Source organism: Magallana gigas, chromosome 4 (genome assembly GCF_963853765.1).
Source record: "Magallana gigas chromosome 4, xbMagGiga1.1, whole genome shotgun sequence".
Lineage (NCBI taxonomy): Eukaryota > Metazoa > Mollusca > Bivalvia > Ostreida > Ostreidae > Magallana > Magallana gigas.
In genome coordinates this window covers 50,597,799-50,619,285 of record NC_088856.1, presented here as the reverse complement: position 1 = coordinate 50,619,285, position 21,487 = coordinate 50,597,799, and the positions used below count along the sequence as shown (strand labels likewise).

The window sequence follows — 21,487 nt, the reverse complement described above, 5'->3', positions numbered from 1 at the left end:
AGAGAACCAAGAAAGGTAAATGGAATTGTCTAGGTTTTTTCTTGACAATGAATTAATTAACCGGCTCCTATAAACCCATTAAACAGTAACAAAATTACAAAAAGGGAAGAAATGTATTCGGAAATGGTTGGTGTTTAACGGGTTGGGTTAAGATTCTATGTGTGTGAAGATGCCATCTTAAATAGGTGTTGCTGGCTACATAATGTTAATTAGCTACTCTTAATATCATAGTTTTGAAATTTACGATTAAAAAAAACAAAAACAAACAAAGATTGAGAGCTGTGATTGGCTGTTTCAGGAGGAGTTTGATGAAGGGGTGAGAATTCTTGTCGGACACCGACTTTGTTGTGTGCCTCTGTAAAGACTTGATACTTGCTGTTGTAGCTGTGGGCGTCACAGGGTTTCACTGTTGTGGTTTAACACTCTATTGTGACTGCCTGCTTCAGTCTGTGTTGCACACACAATGAAATATAAAGATCTTTGGGGAAGGGAGAAAAACCAGTTGCACTGCTAAATTTTTCACCATTTTTCAAATTTGGAAAGGTCGATTTTTAAATGGCTTAAAATAGGGAAGGGAGTTTGAAAAGATATCAAAATGCAAGTATCATGGTTGACCAATGAATTGCAGAGACTTGGATTTTGGCCATGTTTAACAGAATGCCTTCATATTGCACTCTTATACATGCATTAGGATATGGAAATGTAGACAAGCTTTTATTTGTACAACCTTCACCCTCATAGTAGATATAGAGATAGGAACAGAGCCTCAGTACTGACAGTAGGCTTTGTTTTAAGTCACCATTCTCAAATTGTAAAAACTAAAACTATAATTGAAAAAAGCAACTTGTTTGCATGTCTAACAGTATGATGATGTCAGGGACAGTGATGATTTAATTATTTTTATTTTTTTTAATGATTTTTTAATGATTGTCAATTTGGAGTTAAGGTATAAAAACTTATTTCCCCTGTAAGCTTAGAAAAGCTTTCTGATCTATGTATTTAACAGCTTTTCTGTACAAGACTCTGGATTGCATTTTTTTAGTTTGTTTGCACCTCGGCTTCTTTTAAAAATGCTGATTCAGCTAAAACAAGTAAAAGCTTTCTGTACGACTTAAGGGTTGGGCCTACTTCAGAGTTTGTAATGATCTGTATAAATGGTTTTATCATATTGCTTGAACACAAGAATCCTGGTTGCGGTAGTGAAGGAAATATTCTTTCCAACAACTATTGTGAGGAAATCAACCTTACATTTGTTTATTTTACAGACATGCACTGCAATGAATTAAACAAAACGATGAAATTTCTCAATGTTGATGTGTTGTCTGTTTGTACATGCAAAAAAGGAATCATGATGTCATTTTTGTAAATTACAGAAAGACCCAGAGAGCAAAGAAGTTGAAGTTAAGAGATACACAAAGGGAGGTTACTTTGGAGGTATGATAGATTACTAATGCTGCTGAAGAAGATCATTAATTTTCATTTTAATATCATGAAGGAAGGCTTCATTTATGGCTTTGAACTAAAATTAAGGATGCACTTCTTGAAACTACAGTTTCAATCTTGAAAAAGTTTAAATTTTAGTTAAATTATAATTCTTCATAAATTATTATATATTAAAAATTAATTCCAGATATTTAACACTGAAAATATTTTCAATATCATTTAAAATTCTATGTATTTGTTTGCATTAGTGAACCATTTATTTTAAGGTGATGTATAAATTCTGACTTGCATCTGACCTAGAATAATGTTGAAAATCAACTGCCTCATTATTGATATGTTTTTGTTACTTGATAAAAACTGACACATAACATTTTCTTGGCTGTTTCTTTTCTTTTGTGAACAGTTAACCGATACACATTGAATGATGTGAGTTCATGCAAAATAAATGTTTAATCTTTTTTTCAGTGAAATGTCAAGGGACACTATTAAATGAGCTGATGTAATTTGCATTTATATTTGTGTTTCAGAGCTTGCCCTCGTTACTCATAAACCCAGAGCTGCCACCGCATACTCTGTTGGGAAAACAAAGTGTGCTGGTAAGATTCTTCTTGCCTCCTCATTTGTGTGTGTTATAAGGTTCAAGGTTCTGCCACTAATTGATACTCTTTAGAATATGTCATGAAGTTAACATTACATTTTGAGTCTATTCTTGACTAATTTGCTGAAAATAATGAATACTGTTACAGAAAAGGGATGTTGTAATATGAGAACAGAAAAAGAAGCTTAATAATTGGCTAACTAAAGTTTGCTAAAAGTGCAATACTTGTCTAATTATTGGCTGGCTGGAGTTCATCATTAGTGAACAATGTAAAACGTGAAATTATTAGCTGGCTATAGTTAATATAATGCCTGTCTTTTACAGTACTTGATGTGCAGGCATTTGAGCGGTTACTGGGTCCATGTATGGATATAATGAAGAGAAACATAGACGAATATGAAGAGCAGCTTATTCAGGTATTTGGTGACAAGGCCAGCATTTCAGATCTCCGTTGAGTGTGCACCTACATCATTACAGACCATTCACTGACCGTAGTAGCCCAGTTTTGACCTTTTCTCCCCCTCACCCCCTTCTGTAAGACGACATTAACTGTGTGGTCCAGTAACTCTCACCCCACGAGATTTCTATGATAGTTCTTGTTTGTACTCATTACTATCAGCAAGATTTTTAAAAATCCGACCTCTTAGTGTTTACTACCACAAGTACACTTGACTTTTTTCCTTCTTTTATTTTGTATCTGTGTGTATCTGTTAGAGTGACTACTATTTATTCCAAACTTATAGTTATTTACTTACGTGTACCTCAAAATCTGTGTACCATGTTCTAGTCATCAAAGTGTTTGTTTCAATCAGGGAAATCTATATTATTCAGAAATTTTTTAGCAGAATAAAATTGGAAAGAAAAATGAATCCCGATTTACGGGATTGCTAAGATATTAGTTTCTGGGTAGTGTGATTAGAGTACACCTGATATTTTGTGCACCACGTGATGGGCTACTCGCGTTGTCATGGCCACAACTGTATAAACTCATTTGTTCATGTTAGTTTAGCTGCCATTACCTATGGATTATAAGTTATCAATTTCTTATATTATAAGTTTTTTTTCTTGTTCATGACTGTATCTGTGTACATGCTCTTGCATATATGTGAAATACTGTTACGTAAGGGTATTTTCCAGTTTCAGAGTACTTTGATTTTGAATTTTTATTTTGTAATTGGTAAAAGAGCTTAATATATTTGTCAATATTTGGTCTGATATGGTTGTATATTTTTGAAGTCTGTTTGTGACTTATACTGTGGAATCATTAAAATTTGTGGAGGCCAATATTTGTGGATTGCTTTAATTTCACAGGTTCATGGGGGCGTAATTTCGTGTATTCTCTTATACCTACAAAAGGAAATATGACTATATAACCCAAATACAATAATTTGTGAAGGATGTCAATTTGTGGATGAGAGGTATCAATGAATTCCACAAAAACTGAGCCACCACAAAATCTAGTGATTACACAGTGCCTTTTGTGGTCTCAAATCTTTGTTGATGTCTGCATTTAGCAAATATGCTAGCTTATTTATCCAAAGTTGAGTTTTTCTTCACTTTTTCATCTCAAATAAATGAAGAAGTTACACCAAAAAAGCTGATTCTGGATATTTTTCCCCTCAAATCATGAAAGTATAGTAGATATATATTTATATTTTTAATTTGAAAGAGAACTTGTGAGTGAAAACAACTTCCATTTTTATAATGCCAAACTACTTCAGGTTTTAAAAACACCATTAAGAGACATGAAGATTAATTTATTTACGTGTATATCTATACATAAGTAAAGAGAACTTATCTTGCCAAAGGTGAATACTCAGCCTACAGTACAGTTATGAGAGTGGTGCTTTAGACTCTAAGGAGCACTGGCATACTCCAGCAGTGACCATCACTTCCTCACCGGCAATATTGATAGTTATAGTCACAGCTTTACGTTTGGGTTTTGGGAAAACCTGATAGTCTCAAGATGAAAATAATCGCCCAAAGTTATTCCCCTTGAACAAATACCATCAGTAGATTTTTACTTTTGTTATTAGTATTATGATTTTTTTGTTATTATTATTTGCCAGAGATGACAAGTGCTTAAAGCATAACACCGAATAATGTCTGATAGCAGGACTTAACTAGTGCGTTTTTTGTACATGTAGTATCTATTAATTGAAGAAAATAGAAGAATATAATGACCTACTATTCAGTCAATGTTCAAGCATTTATAGTTCTTGCCTATTTTTTTACGTTCACACCCCAATAAAAAGTTATTTAAAACTGCACAATAATTGCCAATTGAAAGTATATATTTAACTCTCTCACAGCTTTAGTTTATTTTTTACATCTTATGTAGAGTTCCTGGTAATGATGTATTGCCTTGGTCATTTATTTCTGTATACATGTAAGGCTTACGATTTTGTCTATACTATATATATATATACGTGTATGATTTTAATTTAAATTGATATTTCAGAAATGGCGGATATTTTCTGGTTAAAAGTCAAATCTTGTTACCAATTTTTCTTTTCTTGTTTGTGTTTCAAATATATTGGATTGACTTGTTTTAAAGTTTATAAATAAATCCTATCCGTCAATGTTCTTCTATTATAATAGTGTATGTTAACTCAATCCTCAGTTTTCAACATTGTGCAACTGCTGAAATAAAGAAAACAGTGTGAACATGTTATATTGTATGTTTATGAGGACTATACCATTTTATTAGTGGGTCTACAGTCAGACCTCTTTATGTAGAGGCGCGACAGTTTCTCAATTCTCTCTATTAACAGAAACACTTGTTTTCTTGTAGATATCAAAGCAACATTTGTAGAGATTGGGATTTCTATTTTTCTGGGTAACAATCTTCTTTTTTTTTCTCTCTCTCTCTGTTTCTTTTCCTGCCTGATCTGCCCCTTGTTAGGAAGTGGGCGTTTCCGTCCACCTCTCAACAAGGGGGAGGAGGGTGCAGTGATTCTAATCTCACAGCGCACCAGTTTACTGTACAGAGCTCACTCCATAGTCTGACCACCTTAACTTAGAATTAACCTGTAGTGTGCCGACAGTGTACCTTAACACACCAGCCTGTGATTTATCTCAATACGGAGTCCGGATTTACTCTGTTCTACAGGCCTGCAGTAGTTATATATATGCACACTCAGGGATCAGAAGATATTAAGCTTTAATCTGCAGAATATTCAAAGCTTGGTTAGTTTAATTTTAATGTAAGCTTGCTTGTTAAAGCTTGTTCATTGGGAAGAAAGGGAAAATCTCACTGCTTTCTGTTTGGTTTCTTGGAATCAGCTTTCTTTGATGTTCTAGCAATGCAGCCCGCCTTTGATGCAGACACATAATTGTGAATCTAGCTAAATATTTGATATTTAATAAGTGTGATTTGTTTTTAAAAGAAAATTCAGATTTCAATGATGTTTCTCCTCAACATATTTAAATGTTAATGCATTTTTAAATGCAATTTTTATTGTATCGGCGCATCGTCAAATTAAGTTCTATTCTTTTTCAATATTCTGTATCAGCATTCGCGCAAAGAAATTATTCTATAGAAAGGTACGTTTGTATTTGTTGTGCAGAAAGCGAAGCTTTAGGTGCCAATAGAGAGCAGTGAGGCTTCCCTATCGTGTTAAGAAGATCTTCTTTACTGAGCCCAGCTTTGATCTTCCCGTTGTCGAGCTCCAAATTAAAAAAAAAATCTTCGCGGAGAAGGGTTGTGGGTCGGTACGTTTAGGTGGTCATTAACATCTGCGACTCTGCGACAGATTATGAGGTTTTGTATGGGTACAGGAAAAATTTCGATAGGGAAAATTCCTTGCCCACAATTACGGTAAACTTAATTAACAGCAAACGTAAAACAGGGGTATTTAAGAAATTTATGAGTGAAGAGAAGGGTCGGAAAAGTGGGTTTTACATACCAAGCGTATCAATGTCCAAATGATGCGAAGATGACGTCAACAGTTGCTCAGAAAAGGTTGTGAGGTAAAATAATTGGCTGAAATATGTCATAACAATTATTAAGGTGCTGCACATTTTATTCCAATCCATCTGAATTAAACGTCAATAATCTGAGCACAAAACATTTAACCCGGTAATATTAGTTGTTTTATTAACGGACAAACTGTGTTGAAGATTTTGCACCCGTGTTTCTAATACCATGACACCAAATTTAAGCGTGAAACACATTAACATTAAAACGTATTTTATTTTCCTCCTTAAATGACACGAAAAGATAAAGGTTTAATGCTTCATTTTATCTTTGCACCGAATTTGAATTAAAAATCGTCATATGACCATCTTTGCATAAAAAAATGTTGGAAAAAATAACCTCTCGCATACTGAGAAAAGTCTTCGTCAAATGCAATGTAATTGATAATTTTTTCCATACATAATTTGTTGTTTATTCTAACTTACAAAAGGAAGGTTATTCATAACAAAGAGTACCAGACATTATAACTAATTAGTGAGAATTGTAGAGGGGGGGGGGGCTTAATTAAATTAAATGTATATTCATATAAACTAAATTATATTGTGCAAAATTTTAGAAAACGCCCAGCTTTATGAAAATTCGCAATTCATTAAATTCGAAAATATCCAAACCAAATTTTAGAGATCAACAAAATTGAGAATGTTCATAAATCATAAAAGTGCAATCACATAAGCGCTAGTTATTCTTTTAAAATGAGATATTAATAAAACTGTGTAATCATTAATAAAACTCTATGTAATCAACAATAATGGGGAATAAGAATTCAAAAAAAGCAATCGAAAAATTTAGAAATTGATTTGACAAACCAAGAGCGCATCCACACAATTGCAAATTGCGAACGTACCTTTCGTTGAGTAACTGTGGATTGATGTGTAGATTCAACAACATGCCACCGGGACAATATACATCAACGTTGATTAGGCCCAGCATAAGGTTTTGTGTATTCTTGAACATTTCAGCTCAGACAGAATTCAGATTGGGTAGAGGTGTGAGGAAGATGGACCAATCGTCTCGTGCTGCGTGCTTCCGGTTTACAGGGTAAACAATGTAACACGACTTCGGAATATATAACCATTACTGTGCTCTTGTACATACATGTATATATGGCATTCGATAAACATAATTTTCTTATTTGACTAATTTATTTATATTTGTACATTTTACTGAAACGTTGTAGATAATTGAATAATTGACATTGGCGTATTATTTAATGATATGTTTTGTATTTCTTGCCACAATTGAATAATATTTTCAGGATTTTCGAATTTTATATTTATTATATGTATGTACATTTTATTTAACGGTTGTAACTGTATGAAAAGTTGACGTTTTTATATATGATATTTATTGAATTACTTGCCACCAAGTGCATTTTCCAGAATTGTTTGGACTTCATAAAGTAATATACATCTAAATTTTACTTAACAAGATGAGTGTTTAGTTGAATGATATGTTCTGAATTATCTCCAAAGAGTAGCATATTTGATAATTTATAAATCTTCTTTATTGATTCATGTGTACATTTTAATTTTGACGTATTGACGATACGTACCGAATGACTCCACCAGTAGGATAATAGCAAGATTTTCGGACCAACTCGAACTCTTCAAAATTACTAAAAAATTCTACATTATGTACATTTAGTTGTAATTATATAAATAGTGTCTGTTTGGGAGGGTAACAGTTGAAATTGACACCCCTCGAAAACCATTGTCAACCGACGCTTCGCGCATGTAACAATTCGTTGTGTTACCCGTTGCCAAGTGTGTTGCTAACGCTGAGGGTAATAGAACGGATTATCAACTGCGTCAGAGCCAATCAGATTTCAGTATTTAACATGAAAGTATAATAATACTTTTTAAGCCCCTCCAGTAAAATAAGGTTCATTATAACTGACAAATGCTTTTTTGTAATTGATTTCTTAATGTTAAGGATGACATTTACTCAGAATGAAAAAAAAAATCCACTGATGATAATGAAAAACCATCTATTGTGTGTTATAGACCTTTGCTTGTATTGTTATTTTTCACTTTCAGAAAAGTAGGTCAATGACCTACTTTTTGAGTTAATGGCCATTGAATATTTATTGAAAAATCAAGAAAAATCCCATAAAATTTTACACTACGATTGAGATTTTCTTAATTAAAAAAATAATACAAATAATTAGACACTTTTAAAAATAAGATACACTTTATGAATGGTAGTGGCACTAAATAAGTACACAACATTAAGATTTCAGCATAAATTTTTAAAAATAATTCAGTCCGAATTTCCTCTATCATTTTTCAAATCCCTTCCCATTTTTGATTCAATTTTACAAAAAATTGAATGATGATAATACAAAAACATTTATGGTATTGAACTACTTATATTGACCTTATTCTGTTGGCATAAAATTTATATGAGGTCAATGATCAAAATTTTGAGATATGGTGTCTTTTATCGTTTTTAAGCATTTTTCAATATTTTTATTATTCGTGCCATAAGATTATTTTTATGAATAAGTGAGGTAAAGCTAACGGAAAATATGCAAAATTACATACACTTAAATATAAAATCCTAACTTTTAATATTAGACTACTGCCAAAAAGCTTTTAGCAGAAAACAAAATCTGCAAAATTTAGTCCGAATTTCCTCTGTTTGACTAAAAATCAATTTTTGTTTGAGCCTAATTTCATAATAAAGTAAAACTATTGAATGTTTTGTCAATAATAATTCATTTCATAAATACTTTTTGTGTTTAGAACAAATTTTACTCATTACATTGAACTTTATAACAATCGGAATTTCAGAACTCAAACCCTGAGTAAATAACACCCTTAAGATGTTTTAGGCGTGACCTCTTAAGCCATATCTGAAGTAACGGAATTTAAGAACTTCAGAGTTTGCGTTTTTTGTTCGATAAGTTTCTATTATTGACTTTCTTACCGTTTACTTGTAAATACCATGCGCACATATATGTCATTCAGCTGTTTAGTTTTAAAACAGTTGATTTTCATCATGCGTTGTAGCCACGAAATTACCGCAGCTATAGTTTAAACCTCCCATTATGATTTTAAAGGGGCATGGTCACGATTTTGGTCAAAAATTATTTTTTCGATTTTAATGTTTACAATGCTTTAGTAAGGCATTTTTAATAGGCAACGAAAATTTGAGTGCCATTTGATGAGTTATAAGCGAGTTACAGACCTTACAATTCTTCGCTATGTAAACAAAGCGTTTGTTTACATTTCGAATGTTGAAGTGAAAATTCCAGTTTCAGACCTAAAATAAATGTGTTGATCGTTAGGAACTGTTTATTTATGCTTTAAATGAATAATAAGATAGACAAACCAGCTTTAAAAAGGTTATTTACTGTTATATTGAACCTATGTAAACAAAAACAGGGCACGAGCCTTGTTTACATGACGAAGAATTGTGAGCCCTGTATCTTGCTTAAAACTCAACGACTGGCACCAAAATTTCATTTGATCATTAGAAATGCATTTCTAAAGCATTGCAAATAATAAAAACAGAAAAATGAAATTTGACCAAAATCGTGACCATGCCCCTTTAGCAGAGTCGCACGATAGTTTGAGGAAGCATTAATTGAGGAGTGTAGATAAAAGAGAACTCATTCGAGGTGCATATGTACGGACATAATATTTATTAATTCTTGGTTACTTTTTTATGCTTGTGTTTTTACTAATTTTTATGTCGATTTTTATTTTTTTAAGTAGATGATATACATATGAATCTGAGCATGTATTCATTATCTGATATTAGGCTTATGTATATTTTGACCCCACAAAATGAGTATGAATGAATAAAAGAACTGAACATTTTTAGCCTTGTCTTATGTGTTCAGTAATTGCCTTGAATGATATAAATTAAGAAGCTGTCTCAAGAATATCAATGCTGAAGCTAGAAAGACTGTTCAGATATTGAAGAATAATCACTTTTTGGAGTGTTTTGCGGTGCTTTATTTTTCCAACATTTCTACGACCATTTGAAAATATACGAGCAGACATTATATTGGTTATTATGCGAGTGAAGAAAAAAACGAAGAAAAAAAAACGTTGAAAATAGCAATATTAAGTATTTTCGCTCACGGTGTTTTATGTACTTTTTTGTTCTGGACGATTTTGAAACTAGCAACCTAGAGTCTTTTAATATGTATTTTCATAAAGGTGGAAGCAAAGAGAGCCAAAATAAAAATATTATGTATGTGCGCTCCGGACTTAAAAAAAAATTGGTCAATTTTGAAACTAGCAACAATGTAACAGAACCTCAAGTCTTGTATGTCCATAAACGTGGAAGCCAAGAGAAGACATCTTGAACTGTTCTAACATTGCCGTTTCCATGGACACCACCCAATTGAAATATCATTTCCTGGCTTCGCCTTATTGAGTCTGTAAAATACATGTCCACATATGACACTGATTCAGTGATACATTCTTGGTCATGATCCAGAACCTTTAATGTACTCGGTCTTGTGCTACTTTTCCCTTTGCAATGTCATTAAAACTGGAGCTTAAAAAGATACATTTTGGTGAAATGCATGAACACTTGTATTAAAAAAAAGAAACTAAGAAAAGTGTCACGGTGTGAAATTCAATCTTTCGGACTATTTTTAATTATTGTGTAAATTATGTTTTTCGGACTTTGTGTTAATTGTTACAAAAACTTTTCATCTATTTCGACAACTGTTCTATAAACGTTATAAATTCCGCGCAGCATTAATCCTACCTGAGGCACAATCAGTGATGGACAGCTAATCTTTTAATTGACTTCTGTTTATGTTTATTGACACTTAAGCTTCTTTCATCTTATTAATCCTTTTATGTACATGCTGCTAAAATGTCCCTAGTCACTCAATAACTGTTTGATAATTGATTTACTTACATCTGTACTTCTTATGTTAATCCTTCATTGTGTTGTTCCATTGTTCATTATATATTATTCTGAATTGTAAATTATAGTCAGTTGGAATCAGACCTTCGGTGCTGATGCATACCAAACTCATGTAAAAGTATATTTCATGTAAAGTCTATATAAAAGTCTGAAAACTAAAACGTGTGTTGGCTTGTTGGAGGTTTCATGAGGCTGGGTCCAACAATAAGAGAAGAAGCTCACGGTTGGCCCAGTATTAGTCCTGTGCGGGAGCGGGCGCCCCGTAATATTTGGTGGAGAATCCGGGTAACGACACCCGGGACTGCTACATATATTTTGTAGTAGTCAGATCCTGGACCTCTACAACAGTTTAGCGAGTTTCCCCAGATTAAGAGTCTACAGATGAAGAAGACGATTTAAACTAGATTCAACATGGAATATTCTTTCCGACCGCAAGGGAGACAGAAGAAGTTCAGCTTTCCCTCCTGTCAGCGTCCAGTGTGCGGAAGGTGTGGAAACGTGCATCCCAACGTTTTATGTTTCGCGTTCAACCAGAAGTGTTACCGATGTCACAGAATGGGACATTATTCCAGAATGTGTTTTACACAGATGAAGAAACCAACAAAATGTGTTGAAAAGGAAGCAGTTTTGGGTCGTAAAAAGACGCGAGACATGAAACGACTGTGCAAATATCTTGAAAACAAACGTACTTTGAGAGAATTGCCGTTTAATTCAATTCGTAACAATCAATTTCATTTTTTGTTTGATACCTCAAGTATTCTACGAACTGAGCTACACAACATTAAGATTCAGCTACGCAAGTCCGACCTACTTACGAAGAGTATGGCTGAAAATCTACAACGTGCTAAGTCCGAGAACGCAAGACTTCAAAGTGAAAATACGGATTTGAGAACAAAGCTTCAAGAAAACTCGAAACGTTCTGACATTGATATTTATGTAAAGAAAATTCAGAAATTAGAAGCAGAGGCACACGGTGATAAAGTACTCATGGATTTAATGCAGAGGAAACTAAAAGATATCGGGAGTGAACATTCTCAATATGTAATGAAAATTCAGACGGAGGCTGACGATACAATCAAACAGCTGAGGGAACAAAACAACGCCCTGCTGCAGACCATTTGGGTATTGGAATGTGATAACGAACATCTAGAGGCCATGTTGCATGATAAACAACTTGACCGCCGATTTCAACCACACAGGCAGCAAAGAAGACAACAACGCGGCTACCGTCGATGATAAAAATTCAAAACACGAGGACGTGTTTTACGCGGACGCGAAGCATGTGTCACGGTGTGAAATTCAATCTTTCGGACTATTTTTAATTATTGTGTAAATTATGTTTTTCGGACTTTGTGTTAATTGTTACAAAAACTTTTCATCTATTTCGACAACTGTTCTATAAACGTTATAAATTCCGCGCAGCATTAATCCTACCTGAGGCACAATCAGTGATGGACAGCTAATCTTTTAATTGACTTCTGTTTATGTTTATTGACACTTAAGCTTCTTTCATCTTATTAATCCTTTTATGTACATGCTGCTAAAATGTCCCTAGTCACTCAATAACTGTTTGATAATTGATTTACTTACATCTGTACTTCTTATGTTAATCCTTCATTGTGTTGTTCCATTGTTCATTATATATTATTCTGAATTGTAAATTATAGTCAGTTGGAATCAGACCTTCGGTGCTGATGCATACCAAACTCATGTAAAAGTATATTTCATGTAAAGTCTATATAAAAGTCTGAAAACTAAAACGTGTGTTGGCTTGTTGGAGGTTTCATGAGGCTGGGTCCAACAATAAGAGAAGAAGCTCACGGTTGGCCCAGTATTAGTCCTGTGCGGGAGCGGGCGCCCCGTAATAAAAGAATTAGGTTTTTAATTAATTTTATCTCCTGTATATATTAACTGTAATTCATTCGTCTCGGCAATCCAATAGGACCAATACCTGAACTGTTTACATGCAACTAGGTACCTAAGGTAACAGTGTGTGTGTGTGTGAATATATATATATATATGTTTTGCAGTTAGTGTTGCTTTTTTTCTTTTATTATATTTTTACCGGACACTGAGAAAATACTTTTGTGATTTGGATATATATATATATATATATATATATATATATATATATATATATATATATATATATATATATATATATATATATATATTTATATATATATAATTCTCCTGCTGCTTATTACAATGGTAAAGTCTGAACAATTCAAGTAGAAGGAAATGTCCAGAATCTGCTTTGATCCTACGTAGAATTAGGTCACATTTTTATTGGTAACGACCAGTCCCTGGGTGGAAAAAAAATAGTAACTAGCTCAATATCCCGCAGTTCAGAAAAGTCAAGGATGATAATGTAGGTGGTCATCAACCAGATGACTTCAAATTCTGTCATGTGATATTTTATGTTAAGGCCTATGTCATATTTTCATAATTGTTCAATAAAATTAATATCATGCGTTGATAGTACGTATGTATAGTATACATTGCATTGCATTAATTATGCATTGGAAATAATAAATAAAAACTTCAAACAAAAGTAAATAAATTATTTCTGTACAACGAAGAAGAAACAAACGAATTACTTGTTCGTATCTCATCATTTTAAATAGATGCGATCTCGTTAAGAGCAACGAGCAGATCTTCCGTCCAATTTTCAATATCAAATTGTCGATTAAGATCCAATCAAGGACCTTCATGTTCAAGGTGGGTCCTTTTTAAGATAACATTCAAATATCTAAAAAACAAAATATTCATCATTTTTTACAACGTCAAGCCAATTTTCTTCAAAAATGTTTAACTAATTCCCAATCGTTTTATAGAGAAAAGAAGTTTTGCTTCTTTGTACACTTACTTTAAGGTACTGGTACTATAATCTTAATATCTTTGAAAAGTTTCGGTATTTGCAACATTTTCTGTTGTTCAGGTATTAACAAAATGTTTCGTAGTCTTGAGATAAATAAGACAATCAGTTTTAGGGGCCAGCCACATAACTCCATAATGAGAGTCGCTATAACAGTTTTGAAGATAACATTTTGTTTAGAATGAAATTCTGCAAGATCTCCCAGCTATAATACATGTAGTTTGTTAACAAAATATTTTTTTGTTTGAAAGTTACGTAATATAATAATTTCAAGACCATTAAGATCACAGATTGTCATTTTGGTAGACCATACACGTGCAAAATGTCAAAATAAACATTTTATGTTCAAAAATGTAAAAAAAAAATCAATTGTTTTTGAGATATTTAGAAAAGACTTCTGACCCTATAGGTATCTAAGTAAACAAATCCCTTAATTTTGTATGCAACAATTCATAGTAGACAGAGATGGGTATTTTTAAAAACATTATTCTCACAAGCTCAGCTGTAAATGCAAACTTTATATTAGGGTTACAATAAAACACTTTAAGTGGACCCTATAAGAATCTTCGTCTTCAACAATAATTTATGACACGCTCATTTGTATCTGCATGTCTTATATTCATTCATCTGGTCCATGCGTACAGTCTGTCAGGCCATTGATTCGGTCCCTCCTTGTTCCAGGAGGTTAGATTTTCAAATCTGAGTGTACTCAACTATCATACTAGTATTTGGTATCAATTCATATTAACGATCTGATCCTCAACAATGTTCGATAACTCTAAATTACTCAAATTTTGTTTTATTCATACCACAAACTTGGCTTTCATATAGACATATTTATTTAGTCTTAAAGTGTGAATACTACGCAAAGACATGCAACGAATTGCTTGGCTTAGTGGCTTCACCGGGACCTTCTACCAAGAGGTTAAGAGGTTCGAGCGATGCATGCATTGGTACAACCGTTTTTTATTTGTTTTATGATCTCAATTTTAATTATTTAATATAATCATCGTGGCCATAATTGCAATAACTTCTTAAAATGCATGGATACCATCAAACAATTTCTTTTTATTTTATTTCATTTATAAAGTTTGAAGGATAAATAATATTTTCATGATTAAAAAACACTTTGAGGCTTACGATTTGAGAACCTTAAACTGGAAATTGTGTAATACAGGTGGCCTTTTTTGTGTCCTTGCAGTGCTCTGTTAACTTGTTTGATTCAATAAAAACTTGCCTTTATTGAATTAGAGAATAAACGAAGAATACAAAATCTTTCAAAAGAGAGTCCAATTGCATTCAAGTCAAAAATCGTGATTGCTGTTTCTTTTTATTTAGTAAGCGCTTCTTAAATTGCAAACAGTTGTTCTTTTGTGAAAGGCTACACTACTCTTAATCTGATTTTCCATTTGTTTCAGTTATTGTAAGCGGTGAACATAGTGACTTTGCTGCTTAAGTCTCGAGTTCATTGCTGAATTGTTTCATTAAAATATGAAAGACACGTACCTCTTAACAGTGTCATACTCTGGTATGTTATGTAAAATATTTCTGTAAAGCTACGATGAGTTGGATCTAGTTACTTTTTATCCTTTCAAACTCCAAGTCTCATTTTAGATACCAGAAAACAAATCAATCTAACTGATGTTTTGTGGTAACAGAGGCTGATGTAGTCTTATAGATTATTATTGTTTATAAACACGAAACAGTAAACTTAAATAGAACATTTTAACTGTCAGTATTTCATTAAAACACAATATATTGAAATTATTTTGTAAAACCACCTATACTTGCTACCAAAGGATGGATTTATGAAACTATATATCAGCCAAATGTGATATTTGTCCTAGGTCCTGTAATATTAGAATATTGATTACATGAACAGATGTGGTGAAAATCCTCAAAAACAGACAATGAAAAGTCGACAACAATACTATTTTCCTGTTAAAAAGTCTTTTTTAATCTTAAGATTTTTTTTAGTAATTTGAAATTATATAGATAAATCCCAAAGCAAACAAAAGGAAAAATATCAGTTATCATATTTATTGTTCTATGTTCTACTTTCGTTTTCCTTTAATATGCATTTGTGGATTCAACAATCGTGTTACTTAGTGGATCTATAAGAAAAAAAAATTGAATTATAAAGCTTAACCGTACCATTATGAAGTTATCAAGATCTGTCTTGAAATTTCAAAAAACAATGTAACAATGCATTTCATTGTAAGAGTACGAACCTCCCCTTTAAATGTTTTGGGCGTTTCGTGGCCTACCGTTGGGCATTTACTTTAACAGATCATGTGATCTAAAAAAAAAAACGGCTTCTGTGTGGATATCTGACAGAGGAAATCGAAACGCCGCCATCTTTGGTTGGAGAGATTCGTTATATGTCAACTGTAAGTATTGATATTAATCTTGTTTCATTTACATTGTAATATAATAATATTAGCATGCTACTGGACCTTTTTAACTTTTTTCTAATCAAATTAAGATGATTAACTTTGGAATATACATGTAAGTGCAATGAAAAGATCTGCAATGGCAATTTAGCTTTTGAATGTAAATGCAAGTTTTCATTATTTCAGCGATAAAGGTATACTTTTAGGCTATTCAATTCCTTAGTTATGACGAATTGGTAGTTCTCTGTATACACAATTGGAGATTTTTTTTTATTTTTTCAATATAGTATTTTCACACTCGAGCGCAAATCGAAGGAATTATTTATTAGGCAGAATAAAAGAAACGGTGTTTAAAAAGTTGGGTTTTATATTAAAAGCGTAAAATTCAGAAATTGCTACGGTATTTGAAACCTATTTTTAAAAATCGCAAAAGCCGGTGCATTCTTATTACATTTCTTTCAAGGGCGTCTAGAGTATAAACTTGTTTTTATAAGTGTAGCGATATCTGCCAAAATTGCCACTAACTTAAATTTGAAACTTTTATACTTGATTTGGTTCAAGGGAGTTGCTTTATTTGTCAATTAGTTTATAAAATAGTACATTTGATTTTTTCTTTTCCTAGGCATTTAGCAGAGAACTCTTCGTGAAACACGTTCATTCATGCTCTGAATAAAAAAAAACAACAAAAAATACAGTTGTTAAAAACTTGATAAGGCTTCTATTTTGCAGAATTTCCTTATCAAAAGTCTGATCAATACTATTGTTAAAATAACAAGAGGCCCTTTAAGAATTGCCTACCAGTTAATACGATCATGAGGAGATAATTAGGCAATTATTTAATAAAGTTAAATGAACTAGAATCCGTAGGACTACTACTTAATAAAACAAAATTCAGATTATGACAAGATTCAAATGACCGAGTAACTAGGTTGTGCATGTAATTGATACAAATTTAATGATTAGGATAGATTACACAGAATTTAATGCAGCATTTAAAGAAATGTATAATGCAGGTTAAATTCTGAATTCATAATCTTGGACAAATCATTTAAAAGAAAAGTTAGTGTTGCTTGGGGGTATTAGTGTTGTAACGACCCAAGAAGCATAGTACTATGCATTTTGGATTTTCTGTGGAAAAAAACAACATTTTATGTAGAATGAGAAGTCATAATAAAGTATTCAGTAGATGTTCTTTTGCAATCTTTTAAATTCATTGGGGACAAATTTTCGTAGATTTTTGTTTTTTGGCTTATTTGGGGATATATAATTCTGTGGATGTATCGGTTTTTAGTTTCGGTAAGAAATGTCACTTTTTCTATAAAAATTTGTCTTCGTCGAGGATGTAAATTCGTCGGGGGATAGAGGGACTACGGCGACCAATGAATACCACGAAAATTGAGCCAATATGAATTTGAATATTTCCTCAGTAGGTTGTCGGTTGAGATGAGAATAAACATGACACTCATACCAGTATAAGGCATTAGATATTCTACCGAAGAACTCTTGACCTAGAACTCAAGTACTAGAAAATATATCATCAAGAGTGAATGTATTTTTTGCGCATGACGCACAGAATCCCACTATAGCATACATCTCATTCCTGAACTCAGTATTTTTTTTAATTACGTATTATTATTCAGTAAATAGATTCTATAAATCCTAAGTGTTTTGCCCAGGGCGTCTTAAGTGTTATCTCTGAAAGATTGTTCTGAATTCATTCCACTTATATTATTAAACCAGCTACTGTTTTATGTTTCAGAACTTAAGTAAAAGTATCTGACCATGGACGAGCGCTGGGCCCAGGATGTGTTACGGTGTCATCTCTGTGATATCTCGGGCCCCACTATGTACTGTGACATTTGTCAAATACATCTGTGCAAAGAATGTGTTGGGGAACATCTCTCAAGCGAATTTAAAGACCATAAAGTAGTGCCATATAAGATGCGTGGATCTACAGTAAAATGTCAAAAACACTCCTCAAAAATATGTGAACTTCATTGCGTACAATGTGACATTCCTATTTGTGCAACATGCGTTTCTTTAGAGGATCATAAAGACCATGGAATTGTTGAGTTTTTAAAACACATTGAAAACAAAAAGGAAGCAATACGAAGAGATTTAACAGAGTTTGAGCTATCCATTTATCCAAAATATAAAGAGATTGCCTCTTATATTTCAGTTCAGAAAGGTAACATCAATACCAATTCTGAGAAGTTGACAACAGCTTTGGACAAACAAAAAGAAGACTTACAAAAAGAAATAGATGACATTTTAAGAAAACTAAAATCCGCTCTTGATAAAATAGATTCGAGATACCTAGCAGTTCTAAACAGACAGGAAGACGAAATAGCACAAACTATTTCTAAAATTACACAAAACATTGATAATTTGAATATATTGCTGAATTCCAATGATGCCAGTCTGGTCTCTGCTTACAAATCAATGAATGCTGAATTCAGAAGTTTGCCACCTAAACTCACGATTTCCTTACCAAGCTTGACTTCTCAGAAGATCAACAAAGAACAGCTTTATCAACAGTTTGGTTCTCTGTCAGCATTTTGTATAACATCCGATGATTCTGGTTACACAATAGATTCACCTGATGCTGAGACATTGCCCTCAGAAAGATCACTCCTTGATGAATCACGGATCATAACAGAAATAAAAACTGAGTATGGCGACAACAATGAATTATACAGCGTTTCATGTCTAAGCGATGACTATATCTGGACGTGTGGAAATGAAAAGATCATGAAACTCGTCAGCCTCCAGGGAAAACTAGTAAAGGAAATAGAAACCAATTCACGGACTAGACCAGGAGACATAACAGTGACAAACGGGTATCTAGTTTATACAGATTACAATGAAAGAGCAGTGAACATATTAAAAAATAAAAAGTTGAATAGAGTGGCCAGACTACAGGGATGGAGACCTCGTAGTGTATGCATTTCTTCTACCGGCGATTTCCTTGTTGTCATAGACAGTGATGATTATCAGCAAGTAAAAATCGTGCGTTACTCGAGCTCAGACTTCAAAGAAAAACAATGCATTCAATCAAATGATAATGGCGAGCCGCTTTATTCACTTGGCGATTTCTCTAAGTATATCAGCGAGAACAAGAACCTTGACATCTGCGTAGCTGATTATGGAGCGGCAGCAGTAGTGGTGGTCAATCAGGCCGGGAAATTGCGGTTTACCTACACTGGTCCTTCTTCTACTATCAAGGAATCATTTTGTCCAGTCGGCATCACTACCGACAGTCAGAGTCGGATCCTGACCGCCGACTATTGGAACAACCGCATCCATATTTTTGAGCAGGACGGACAATTCCTCCGTTGCATTGACGACTGTGATATACAGCGTCCATGGGGATTGTGTGTGGATTCCAAAGACAACCTCTTTGTTGCTGAATGTAAGACACGTAAAGTGAAAAAAATTCAATACTATGTTTAGAAATTAAATGTATATATTGAATAAATGCACTAAGCCTCGTTTTAATACTGTAAATTGTGTATTATTTACTTTGCTGTGGTTTTCTGTTGTATTTTATGCTATAATGGTTTGGTGGTATTTAATAAATTTATCAATAATATTTTTCTTTAGTTTCTTAGACATAATTTCAAATTTTTAGATTATGAACCAGTGGCAAGCAGACTATTAAAAGAGTGGTTCAATATTTGAAAAACTAATGTTTAAACTCCTAAGGAGTAAATGATATCAAACATGTCCAGCAAATGGCAATAACTTACGGTGTTTAATTTCAGTTAATTTATAATTACCACACGACGAAACATTATATGTGTTGACTATATAATCTTCGCATACAATTTGATAAATGCTATGATTTTTAATTTCTTTGCACAACTAAAATCAAACTAGAAAATATCAAATAGTTCTTTTTAAATTTTTTTTTAGTTTGATCCAACTTTCGAAAATTCAAACACTAAATTGTCATTGCAGATCTTTAAATTTCACTTATGTTCCAAAGTTAATAACCCTAATTTGATTAGAAATAACGTCTATTAACATGCCAATATAATTATTTACAAAGTATATGAAATAAATTTAATATCAATACTTACAGTGAAATTTACGACTCTCCTAAATCAAAGATGGCGACGTTTCTATTTAATTTGTCAGGTATCCAAACAGAGCCTTGATGTACTAAGGCAAAGGGCACTACACTATAGGCTATGTAACTGCTGAGACATTTATAGGGAGGATTCTTACTTTTACAGATTGAATGCAAAGAACTATATATGATATTGGTCAAATTTGGCCCCCATAATTCGCTATTTTTAAAATGAAAATAAAATAAAAGGTACATTAATTTGTTGTTTTATATCATTAAAGAGTTGACATAAAATATGTTTTTTACCTATTTATTTGATTTATATGCACTCACCTGCAGTATATGACGTCAGAAGTGACGCTATTTTTATAATTCAATCAAAATCAGTCAAAAATGGACATTTTTCTTATCACTTTTCGAATGGGAAATATAGAGCGACTCTTTGAACAAGAACAAACATTTTGTCTTTTATAAGTATTGGAGAGATACATCTTTGGGGAAAATAGTTTGTTTGCTCAAGCAGTCGCTCAATGTTTCCCTAAAGAAAAACTGTTTCAAAAAAAGCCGTTTTATGCTAAAAATGAGAAAATGGCGGGAAAAAGTTAACTTTATGATGTCATATTTTTAAGTTTTGGACACTAAAATCAAAATGAAAATTATGAAAAAACTTCAAATGTATATTTGTTAAAAAAAACCCCAAAGAATTACAGTAAAATGACAATGTTCATTTTAGGGGGCCATTTTAGGCTCAAACCATATATAGTCCTTTACATACGTGATTAAATTGATTTTCAAGTATACAGGTTTGATCTTCGTAACTTCATAATGGTCCAGTTTTAAAATTCAATTATTTTCCCCACAAATCAGCTAGGTTTTAAAATTCAGTAATTTTTCTTACAGATCAACCTAAGTAACACGATTTTCAAATCTTTAGATTAAAGGGGGAAAGGTGGAACATAATGTTCCTTAACAATAATTTTGCAATCTAATCTTCCCGTTTGTTTGCTGTGGGATTCAATTTTATAATTGCAAATTACTGAAGAGGGTTTAGATTAACGAATGGCTGGGCATAAAAATTCTTTTTAACCGGGAAATACTGTCGACAGTAATGTCTACATATAGGGATGACGTAATGTTCAAATCTAAGCAAATGAGAGACATTTTGAAATAGAACCAAATGGTGATTTATGAATTTGAATATGAGGTAGCGGAAAGACTATGCTATTGCTTG

At 32.7% G+C, this 21,487-nt stretch overlaps 2 protein-coding genes and 1 long non-coding RNA gene across 7 annotated transcripts in view; 2 read left to right on the top strand and 1 right to left on the bottom strand.

Moving 5' to 3' along the window:
• The window catches only part of LOC105342800 (cAMP-dependent protein kinase type II regulatory subunit), a 28,445-nt gene extending 18,598 nt beyond the window's left edge, over nucleotides 1-9,847 (top strand). For 2 of the 5 annotated variants that reach the window (XM_034451999.2, XM_066082787.1), the window contains exons 11-14: nucleotides 299-316; nucleotides 1,374-1,434; nucleotides 1,971-2,039; nucleotides 2,366-4,713. In XM_034451999.2, coding sequence (XP_034307890.1) covers nucleotides 299-316; nucleotides 1,374-1,434; nucleotides 1,971-2,039; nucleotides 2,366-2,496 — 279 coding nt within the window. In that variant the 3' untranslated portion in view covers nucleotides 2,497-4,713. Of the gene's footprint in view, nucleotides 1-298; nucleotides 317-1,373; nucleotides 1,435-1,970; nucleotides 2,040-2,365; nucleotides 4,714-4,835; nucleotides 4,881-6,979 lie in introns of those variants that run through there. The other 3 variants (XM_011449857.4, XM_011449855.4, XM_011449856.4) reach the window with 3 other exon arrangements.
• Nucleotides 9,848-13,088: 3,241 nt separating this feature from the next.
• LOC136274907 (uncharacterized) lies at nucleotides 13,089-16,085 on the bottom strand. Its single transcript, XR_010713356.1, has 3 exons — nucleotides 16,023-16,085; nucleotides 13,514-13,665; nucleotides 13,089-13,219 (listed from the first exon to the last, which is right to left on the bottom strand). It is a non-coding gene; the product is annotated as an uncharacterized lncRNA (long non-coding RNA).
• Nucleotides 15,871-19,771, top strand: LOC105342801 (tripartite motif-containing protein 2). The gene is made up of 2 exons (XM_011449858.4): nucleotides 15,871-16,181; nucleotides 17,944-19,771. The coding sequence occupies exon 2, from the start codon at nucleotides 17,967-17,969 to the stop codon at nucleotides 19,635-19,637; it is 1,671 nt and encodes a 556-aa protein (XP_011448160.3). The 5' UTR covers nucleotides 15,871-16,181; nucleotides 17,944-17,966; the 3' UTR covers nucleotides 19,638-19,771.
• Nucleotides 19,772-21,487: the final 1,716 nt, after the last annotated feature.

What these genes read in the sequence shown, in the direction of transcription:
- LOC105342801 (XM_011449858.4), top strand. Translation starts at nt 17,967, where the DNA reads ATGGACGAGCGCTGGGCCCAGGATGTGTTACGGTGTCATCTCTGTGAT.